Source organism: Theobroma cacao, chromosome 1 (assembly GCF_000208745.1).
Source record: "Theobroma cacao cultivar B97-61/B2 chromosome 1, Criollo_cocoa_genome_V2, whole genome shotgun sequence".
Classification (NCBI taxonomy): Eukaryota; Viridiplantae; Streptophyta; class Magnoliopsida; order Malvales; family Malvaceae; genus Theobroma; species Theobroma cacao.
Genome location: NC_030850.1, coordinates 1,318,774 through 1,329,598, shown reverse-complemented (window position 1 = coordinate 1,329,598; position 10,825 = coordinate 1,318,774). Strand labels below are relative to the sequence as shown.

Sequence of the window (10,825 nt, the reverse complement as noted above, 5' to 3'; positions counted from 1 at the left end):
CAAGGACAACCCATTCTTGTACCAAAATCGTGGAGGAGAAGCCTTTCAAAGAAAAAGAAAATTGTGGAGGAGAATAAGAATTAATGGGAACTAGAAAATTTACAAGGTTAGGACCCAATATTGATCCGATATGATCTTTCAACAATGCAAGGGCCATGACTGGTTCGTGTTTAGCGATGTGTCATGTTCTTTTTTTTATATTACATAGATTTTATTTTTTTATGATTTTTAATCTTTTAAAAAATTAATAAATTATTATATAATTTTTTAAATATAAATTGTAGTATTACATTATTATTTAAAATTTAATCGATGTATCAGTTTTTTATTAATCTTGATTATGTAAGAGAAAATTAACTTAAGTATATTTTTTTATGTGCTTTACATTTTATATTTAATTGAAATAAAATTATCTTAAATATATAGTATTTAAATAATATTGGTTATATAAGAAGAAATTATTAATCTTATATATTATTTTTAACTATTTATATTTTACAAATTATAACTTTATATTTAGTTTCATAGTTCTATCATTAATATTTTTATTGTTGATTAAATTTAACATATTAATTTCTTAAAATTTTTAATTCTTATTCTTTTGTGTTTGGTCCCTCTAATAAAATTTGGTTAGCTCTGCCCTTGTACAAGATAAAACACAATGTTAGCATATTCCTCTTGCTTTTCTTCCCTTCCATTCACCAATATCAGTCATATCCATGACAATTTTTCTCAGATTTAATCATCTGCAGTTGTCGATAAGATCGAGCTTGATGCTGCTAAGGGAACAATAACAGTAACAGGCGATGCTGACCCGTATGAACTCATAGTCCGCAAGAGAAAAGCAGAAGAACTTGTTGAACGGGTTAGCGTTGGGCCACCTCCGAAACAGAAACAGCCAACGAAGCCCGAAGAGAAGAAGCCCGAGCCGAAGAAAGATGATAAGAAGCCTGACCCGAAGAAAGATGGTAAGAAGCCTGAGACCTGTCCTGTTTGCCAGCAAATGTCCGTTGTCTATATGGACCGCTATGCTGAGCCCAACATGGCATGCTCCATTACGCAATCATTGATGTTTAACCCGTTTGACATTTGTATATAAGCTTTTCTTCTACATGGTTTATATTTGATCATACACTATCAAATATTCAAATATTGTCATCTCGTTAAAAGATTGAAAATTTATTAAAAAGTTTATATATTGATATTGTATCAAATATAAATCCTGTTCTGTTTCAATTTGAACCCAAATTTTTTTTTAGTTATGTAAGTAGCCAAAGTTTTAGTAGATTTAATATGAAGAAGAACCATGTGGCTGTGGTGTCATTTATGTACATTTTATTATTGTTTATGCAATGTATCGATTATCAAATCAACCGTTATCTTATTATAAATTCCACTTCTTCAACTCTTTCCATTCTTTATCCAGAATATTCATCAGAAGCAATCTGAGCAAACAATAAAAAATTGGTTAGTGTTAAAGGAAAAAAAAAAAGAAAATGATATGGAGAAGTGCTTACGTTATGCCAGGAAACAGTCGGTCTCCACCAACAACCAAACTGGCAACACTTTGGAAACCGACCTTTGAACAACACTAACTCGAAGAGGTTGCTTTATCTGGAAGAATTCTAAGACAAAGCTCAACTCATTCCAAACTCAGGATACGGGCTAACTGAGTCCGGGGTTCCAGGGAAATGGGCAGTGCCAAAGTTTTCTGTGTTGGAACGGCTGATACTAAGCTTGACGAGCTCCGTTTCCTGTCCGAGTCAGTTCGATCCTCTCTCAATGGTTCCTCCAACAGCTCTTCCTCCAAGGTACTTCCTACTTATGCCAAATTCGATTGGTTTCGAATTGATAGTGTTTTTAATTTGATTTTACAATGATATGGAAATGTTGGTTTTTTTTTTTTTTAGATTTTTAGCATTTTCTTTGGTTTTAATTTTAGTTTAAGAATTTTGCCAATGTTGGTATTTTCTTATTTGTCTGATTTTTCTGTTTTGATGGAAAAAAGGAAAATCAAATTGGGTTACTCTTTTTCACTAATGGAAATGACAGGTAGAAGTTGTGATAGTTGATGTCTCTGTTGGTCAAAAGGAAATCGAGAGTTTAAATGATTTCAAGTTTGTGTCAAGAAAGGAGATTCTTTTGTGCTATTCTGAATCAGTTGGAGAAAACCCAATGCTTCCAGATGATAGAGGCAAAGCTGTTGGTGTTATGAGTAAAGCACTTGAACATTTTATTAAGAAAGCTCAGGCTGATGGTGTTCTTGCTGGAGCTATTGGCCTTGGAGGCAGTGGAGGCACATCTTTGCTATCACCTGCTTTCAGATCGCTTCCTGTTGGTGTGCCAAAGATCATTGTATCAACTGTAGCTAGCGGTCAAACTGAACCTTATGTTGGAACATCGGATTTGATATTGTTTCCATCAGTTGTGGATATCTGTGGGATTAATAGTGTTAGTAGAGCTGTGTTATCAAATGCTGGAGCTGCTTTGGCTGGAATGGCGATAGGAAGGCTTGAGAGGTTGCAAGACTCTTGTAGCAAAGGCAAAAAATGTACAGTTGGTATAACCATGTTTGGGGTCACAACTCCATGTGTTAATGCTGTGAAAGAAAGATTGCAAAAGGAAGGTTATGAAACCCTTATTTTCCATGCCACTGGGATAGGGGGCAAGGCTATGGAATCGCTGGTTAGAGAAGGATATATACAGGTATGTTTCTCGATCATTTATTTTCTTCTAAACCTCTTCACTGAAATGGGAATTCTTTTACTTATGGTGAATGAATTTTTTGCATTTTGTTGGTGATTTATCTTTTTGTGAGAAACTTTCCAGTCATTATTAAGTTTCAACTTTTTCATTTTCTATGACTTTGCTACAAGCAAAATGGAGCCTTGATTGTGGTAAAACTATTTATGTTTAAAGTTAAGGAGAAATGGGCAAAGCGCCAGCATTGTTGGAAGTTACCATATTCTGACCCCCCTATGTTAGTATTGAAGCTGGATGCTTATGCTTACTCAAGCTTTGGTGCTGCAACATATTTGATTTCATAACCTTTGAATGTTTTTAAATTTGTGTGCTGTCTATGATGGTTTGCTTGTTCTTTATTATTCATTCTTCAAGTTCAGATTTTTCCATTTCGTGTTACACAGGGAGTTTTGGACATTACAACTACAGAGGTTGCAGATTATGTAGTTGGAGGTGTGATGGCTTGTGACAGTTCTCGTTTTGATGTTATTATAGAGAAGAAAATCCCTTTGGTCCTCAGTGTGGGAGCCTTAGATATGGTGAACTTTGGACCTAAAGATACCATACCCTCAAATTTTCAGCAAAGAAAGATTCATGTCCACAATGCCCAGGTGATAAGTCCATATACCTCTGTTTTTCTTCATTGCCTTCTTGATATTGTATCATTGTTATGGTAGAAAAAATATTATATCACTCTATCATACTTTCATTTTTGCAATTAGATGGTTAATTGGGTTTTTTTTTTTTATATTTTTTACCAAAATAGCATATCAAAATAACAAATCAGGTCAATCTTTTCTCTGTCTCACTGCTCAACAATTGGAGAGATAGGTCAAATTAATCTGGATTATACCATGTTTACTTTTGTCTAATGTGTCTTCTATGTATTAATGATGGGTGATTGAAGGTATCACTCATGCGAACCACAGCAGACGAGAACAAAAAATTTGCTGGCTTTATAGCAGATAAACTGAACAAGTCTTCGTCAAAGATCTGTGTGTGCCTGCCACAAAAGGGTGTTTCAGCATTGGATGCATCAGGGAAGCCCTTCTATGATCCTGAGGCTACTGGTACCCTTTTAAACGAACTGAAGAGACATATTCAGATAAATGAAGATCGGCAGGTACCAATAATGTTTATTAAATAATGTGCACCTTAATTTTCTACTTTATTTGTGTTCATCATATCATGCATGTTACATTCCAATTTTCCTTATGAAATTGAAAATTATGTGTTCTAATAGGTAAAGATGTATCCTTACCATATCAATGACCCTGAGTTTGTGGATGCATTGGTTGACTCATTTATAGAGATCTGTTCAAAGAGTCCTACAGATTCTAGTCTTCCCCAGGTTGCTTCTTGTGAGTCCAGCCAGGACCTTCAAAAGGATCATGACTACAATATGAACTCTTTGAGCTCTGGGACCATTACCTATAGCCCAAGCAACTTCCCTGATGCAAGACCAGGTTGAATTATTCTCAAGGAAGCCTTGTTTTTTTTTGTACAAAGTATCGATGATAATTATTGTGGTTGTAAGGGTGAAAAAGATCAGAACACCTACAAAATTATACCCCTGCATATATTTTGACATGTATAACAGCTCATTAGTTCAAAGGTTACAAGCTTGTGTAGGAATGTGCTAATTATGAAATTAATAGTTACTCCTTCTGACTACTGTTAATGCCTGCTGATCAAGTAGCTAGATTATAGATGTTTCTTAGCGTCAATGTGGATGAAAACTAACTGGTAACAATTTTGTGACAGAAACTTTACAAAGAACTCAGGGAATATTGCAGCAACTCAGAGATCAAATATCTAAAGGACTGCCTATAGTAGGAGCTGGTGCAGGGACTGGAATATCTGCAAAATTTGAGGAGGCTGGTGGTGTTGATCTTATAGTTTTGTACAATTCAGGACGCTTTCGTATGGCAGGAAGGGGTTCTTTGGCGGGCCTATTGCCCTTTGCTGATGCAAATGCCATAGTCCTTGAGATGGCGAATGAAGTACTGCCAGTAAGTTTGAAATGCTTGCTTGCCTCATCAATTATCATCTACACTGGCGTAAATCTTTTATTTTTAATTACTCTTAACTTTTATTACAAAATTTATTTCTTCAGTTGAAAAAGGAAAATGACCAACTTTTTTTTTTGGTACCATCTTTGTTGACCTTGTCACCTTCTTTTTTATTTTCTTAAATTATACTATTATTCATGCATCAACTGCCAATTTAGAGGATAACAAGACCCTATGATCTTATTTGTAAATATTTAACTTTGAAAACTTCCCCACTCAACTTCCCTGCTTTTCAGCAACACCTTGTGAAGATTTCTTTTTGACACAAAGCTCCAAATATACATAGGTGGTGAAGGCAGTACCAGTTCTTGCTGGAGTGTGTGGAACTGATCCTTTTCGCCGAATGGATTACTTCCTGAAGCAATTGGAATCAATTGGATTCTCTGGAGTACAAAATTTTCCAACTGTGGGATTATTTGATGGTAACTTTAGACAAAATCTGGAAGAGACCGGAATGGGATATGGGTATGCTACTATGCCTCAAACAATGCATTTCACTCTTACTATAGCTATGTTGTAGTTTCCTTATATGATGCTTTACATTCATACTGTCCAGGTTGGAGGTTCAGATGATTGAAAAAGCACATAAAATGGGTTTCTTGACAACTCCTTACGCTTTCAACACTAATGAAGCTGTGGAAATGGCAAAAGCTGGTGCTGATATAATAGTGGCCCATATGGGACTCACCACATCTGGTTCTATAGGTGCCAAGACAGCTGTCTCAATCGAGGAAAGTGTAGTTTGTGTTCAAGCTATCGCTGATGCTGCTCATAGCATCAATCCTAATGTCATTGTGCTCTGTCATGGAGGTACAGTTCAGCACCTTTTTGTTCTTTATAATTAAGTTATGATGATTCTCTATTGTAGTTAATTTTCTATTTTGACATGCTGTTGGTTCCTTAAATTACTCTCACTAACGTAGAATCTGGTGCATTTTGCAGGTCCAATCTCTGGTCCTCTGGAAGCTGAATTCATATTGAAAAGAACCAAGGGAGTTAATGGGTTTTATGGTGCATCGAGCATGGAGAGGCTACCAGTTGAACAAGCTATAACAAGTACCGTTCAGCAATACAAATCAATATCAATCAAGTGAACTTGAATATCAGTTCCTAATCGAGCCAGATTCTTTTCCTAGCGTATTTTTTTCTTACAACTCATGGCTGTGATTAAATAAAAATAGGTCAAGTAATGTGTGAGAATAATCCCGAGTTGTCCATGTATAATGTTGTCAAATTAACGTTTGATTGTTCATATACTTGGTAAATGGGAAGAACTGAGGCTGTGAGGCATGTGCAAGTTTTATCAAATAATGCTAATTGACATGACAGGTTTTTGTTTTGGTTGGCTATTGTTTATTAATAGCATTGTCTATAACTTTGCATATTAGTAAAGCAACAGCATTGCTAGAGCCGTTTGTTATCCAAGAAAAGGATAAAACACAATCCAAAAATGATACTGAAGGGAAACACATCATGGATTTGAATCCTATCTTGTCTCTGCAGCTGGCCCTCTGCTTTCGCTATATTGGTTTTTATCAGTTTGGCAGAGTCTGCATGTTCGCATTATATCAACAGAATGGTGCTTAAGCAATTATACATGTTTAATTGTTTTCGCAGATTTCATTTCATTCTGTCATGTTCAATACTATTTTTCTCTAGTCGCTGGAAGAGAGTTAGTGTCTGAAGTGGCACCTCTTTCCAATATTGATTGAGATGCTTTAGTCTGAGTAATGAGGAGCTTTTCTGTCCCATCAAAACTATTAAGTTCCCAATGATGCACTTAATAAGAAATCTATCTCATACATATAGTGTCTGAAGATTGTTTCTGGACTGTCTAGGCATGGCAAGCCTTTTTATGTAGGTAGAGTTTCCACTTGGTTCTGATCTGTGCCTTCCAAGCACTGAAGACAGTTAACATGGAGAAATAATCCTCTTAGGTCATCCAAGCTTGTTTGGCTTTGTTCAAGGCCTTCAAGGTTATGGGACAGCCACTTCTTAGTCGAGGAATATGTGATTTCTTTTCTAGGGAAGGATCAAGATCGTCAACAGTCCAGCTGCACAATAATTTCAGGGTTAGAATCTAATCATGTAATATTTAGAATAACTGATTAAAAAGGGACAGAAAGCTCCCAGCCAAAGGAGGCGTGAAAATATATTACTGAGTACAGTGACAAATAACTCACTTATATGCGGTTATCAATCGATGTAAAAAAACCAACATTATCACTTTTGCCATATTCATCCCCAAGCATGTTCTGGGTCCTGATCCAAATGGGATGAAACTATACGGCTTCTGTGTTTCCTGGAACATGAAATACAGGTACACTGTAAATCAGGATTTCATGCTTAATAGTTGGTACTGCTGGAATTCTATGCACGGGAAACAAAATCAATGCAGCTAGTGGGGCTTATTACATCAAATCTTGAAGGGCTGAACTGCATAGGATCCTTGTACAAATTAGGGTCATAGTGTATTGCATCAATGTTTACGAGCCACCCTTCTTTATCTCAAAGCCTGCAATGGACAAATGTGTTGATAGAGAGATGCTAACATACAGAAGTATGTGTATTAAATTTAGATAAACAACAAAAGAGACTTACCGTCAATTGTGCAGTCATGGAATGCAACACGGCGAAACCACAACACAACATTTGCCATTCTCAGCGTTTCTTTTACAACCTGGAGAATGCAAGCAGTAATATGATGATGCAGTTCCACGCATGTGGTAAAAGAAGAGAGCTGAGGGCACAGCTCGTTTGTTTCTCACCTTTAAGCCATATGACATACTCTTAAGATCTTCAAGGGTAAGTGAGGTTCCTTCTGGCTTATTTCTGGCTATTGCGTGTTGTTCTTCCTGCAAGCAGGAAAAACTTTTAAAAGAAGAAAAAGAAGTCTTTTGGTTTATTTCGGCTTTATAATCCTCTTATCCTATCCTAAACTAACCATTTATAAATTAGGTTACTAATGGTTGAAATCTTTCATTGCCTATTTATGTCAATGATTTCTTATTTTGCTCCAAATACTCCCTGGATTAAAAGTTCTGTTCTAATCAAGTTTGCACAGTGAGATTAAAGTTTCACCCTAAGCCTGTATTGGACTTCTCTGTTTTCATCCAGGAACTTGACACACCACATAATAGCAGATGCAGTGGTGGTCTTCCCTGCAATTAACAGTGTTATAAGGTTATCTATTATCTCTGAATCATCAAGCTCTTCATTTGGTGCACATGAATCTCTCTGCAATATGGAATGTAGAAAGTCCTCAGAGGTCTCCATTCCACTCCGTCTTCTAGCAATCATCTCTCTAAAGGATTCCATGAGTCTTTTACGTGCCTGTATAGACCATTTATGTTAGCATAAACACCTTTGAGTTGAAAGAATGAAATCAATAGAGTAAGATACATGAAACAGGCTATCTCAGTTCAATTTTTCAACCAGCTTTTACATTTCATCAACATGCCATAATTTCTTGCCATTTTCTCAGGTCTGGCCTGGACGCCTGTCTCAGGATGAAGCCATTGCAAACCCTGTGTACTTTATTTGTACCTTCATGCCTCTATAGTATGTGGTGCCAGGAATCAGAACAGGAAACGCTAACATGGACCTGTCAACATCAATGCAGTCCTTTTCAATCTGTCTTAGCAAGGAATCATCTGTAACACTCATCAACATGTTGCACATTGCATCAAAGTTCATCTGCAAGACCACATTTTCAGATAGCTCAGGAACGCAGCACATGTTGGTAGCACTATTATTTCTCTAGTTGTACCAAACTGATAATCTATGACATGATTCATTGTTGTTGACTCAACACACTTATTACCTTCATGCCAAAGTCAAGCACTGAAAAGCTTTTCCCACTCTCTTCTAGTTTATTTAGCCTTTCAATCGGCATCTTGTCAATTTTTTTTACAAATGTAGATAAAGAATCCATGGAGAAAGGAACAGAGAGAAGACGCCTAATTCTTTTGTGGCTCTCCTGTTTTGCATATAGCACGCTCTTCTTTCCCACTGCATCTGCCATCGGTTTCACATATTCCTTGTTGAATCAAACAAAATCACTTGTAAAGATCATTTTTGCACCCTCGGTGCTTGGAACAAACACATGGATCTGCCCAAATATTCTTGTTTTGAACCACTTTCCGTACCTGCTTTCACCAGAAATTTCAATTTTATATGAACTATATACTTTTACTGCTACATGATGACAACTTCAAATCTTTTACAAAGTACTGTAAAAAAGATTAAGCAGTGTTTAACTTTGATCTAGAATTTGGTGTCAAACTTTGACTTGATGAATGCTAGAAACACACACACATACACATTTAATAACTTTTCTGCTTCATCTGGTACGGCTTAAGTGATTTTTTAAGTCAAAAGAGCTAAACTAGACTAAATTAGTTCATACAGGATGAAGTTTAAGTGCAATTCATATCTTGTTTCAATAGTTAAATTAATAGAGCAGACTCAATCAGTCTAGTGGTGCACTGACAATAGAAGCATCATCGATAAATTTTCTTTTCCTTAATTCCAGTATGTTGTCTCAGAAGTGGAGCAGTTAAGATCCATGCAACCAGCTTGAGAAAGCAAAACATCATGATTGACAAAAAAAGAAATAGATAGGGTGTTATATTCCATATGTATAGGAATAATAGATACCATATGTGATATAATGGTACTAATAGAGGGTGAAGAACTAGAAAGAATCACTAACCATATTCGTTGCAGTCTAACAAAATCATAACACCCTTTTGTGCTGTTAGTGGCTGAAAGAAAAGAGAAGGTTTCACCTAGGAAAGGTAATCCCAGTCAGCCAGGGATGTCAGCATTATCGGTTGAGGTTCTTCTCCAAGATTTAAGTAGAAAAATTGTTATTCCTATAGAAAGCACTGCAATCATGATGCTATCACAGTGGTTCTGTGCAAGAAAGACAAGGTCTTCCTTTGATGGATTCGACATCTTCAGGTTGGCTGATCAGACAGATGTAGTGCAAAGCTTGTATTTTATTGTTCAGATGATGCTCCACTGTATGTACATAAAATAAAATTTTCTGTTGAGCTGTCTACTTTGAAATGGGACATCTGAATCGTATGCTTAGACTTTAAACTACACAAAATTCACATTCATTGACTCACAGTAGAGCTTATATCATTCCCACTGATAAAATAGTTTGTTAAGATACTCTTTTTCAATTTTTCAATAGTAATCATGATATGGACTAAAATTCAATTCAGACAAGCTGGACGCATGCTTTAGTGTAGTGATGTGAAGATTCCTCCCACAGAAGGTGTTATGGTGCTGTGCACATATTGTATATGTTGCGCCATTATATTGTGAATGGTGACCCAACAGTTGGGACTTGAGTCAAATGGAATTTCAAACATATTCTGTTACCTAAGGAGGAGGAAATTGATGATTTGAAGTGTAAAGATGTTGGCAAAGGTTAGGTCTCAGTGGAGCTTTATGGAAGTGGAAGGACCACTAGTCTCAAGGTTTAAGGATTTTGAACTGAGCAGTGTGTGATAATCTCATGATTGAAGAAAGAAAAAAAAAAGAGGGGGGGAGGGGGTTGGGGTCAATATGCAATTTGCAAGAGCAGTCAGTTATAAGAGAGCTCACCCGAAGTGAGAGCAGCTTGCAGTGGTGTGCTAGCTGTCTGTCATGATAATGGTAGCAGATGCTATGTTGCAGATTAAAGTCTCTGGTGGAGGAGGCCCATGCTTATATAATCCCGTGTGTTCTATTGCAGAGGAGCTCAGATTCATCAGTAGAAATTTCTGTCACTCAAATTTGGTAATACAATTGAATGACATTGTAATACTTTTATCACAAATTGCAAAATGCTCAATGTTTCAGCATCATGAGGCTGTTCATTGGCACTAGGGTGAGAACATATCATCTGTTTGCTAATGGTGGGAGTGAATCACTGAATATGATTTGTACCGGAATGGTGGGGACTGAGCAGACTCAGAAAGAAACATCATGATAATCAAAATTTTGAACATTGTTAA

The 10,825-nt window shown here is 36.4% G+C and overlaps 2 protein-coding genes and 1 pseudogene across 2 annotated transcripts; 2 read left to right on the top strand and 1 right to left on the bottom strand.

Annotated features, from left to right (window-relative positions):
- On the top strand, nt 156-1,099 carry LOC18610877. The gene is made up of 2 exons (XM_007046792.2): nt 156-162; nt 753-1,099. The coding sequence occupies exons 1-2, from the start codon at nt 156-158 to the stop codon at nt 1,097-1,099; spliced, it is 354 nt and encodes a 117-aa protein (XP_007046854.2).
- LOC18610876 (UPF0261 protein mll9388) lies at nt 1,274-6,153 on the top strand. Its single transcript, XM_007046791.2, has 9 exons — nt 1,274-1,811; nt 2,053-2,706; nt 3,147-3,353; nt 3,650-3,865; nt 3,986-4,208; nt 4,507-4,754; nt 5,101-5,279; nt 5,371-5,624; nt 5,757-6,153. Exons 1-9 carry the CDS (start codon nt 1,692-1,694, stop codon nt 5,906-5,908), a joined length of 2,253 nt encoding a protein of 750 aa, XP_007046853.2. The 5' UTR covers nt 1,274-1,691; the 3' UTR covers nt 5,909-6,153.
- LOC18610875 lies at nt 6,250-9,852 on the bottom strand (annotated as a pseudogene).

Coding starts and splice junctions, on each gene's coding strand:
- LOC18610876 (XM_007046791.2), top strand. CDS start 1,692: ATGGGCAGTGCCAAAGTTTTCTGTGTTGGAACGGCTGATACTAAGCTT. Junction 3,354..3,649: donor TTCATGTCCACAATGCCCAG/GTGATAAGTCCA, acceptor GGGTGATTGAAG/GTATCACTCATGCGAACCAC. Junction 4,755..5,100: donor TGGCGAATGAAGTACTGCCA/GTAAGTTTGAAA, acceptor AAATATACATAG/GTGGTGAAGGCAGTACCAGT.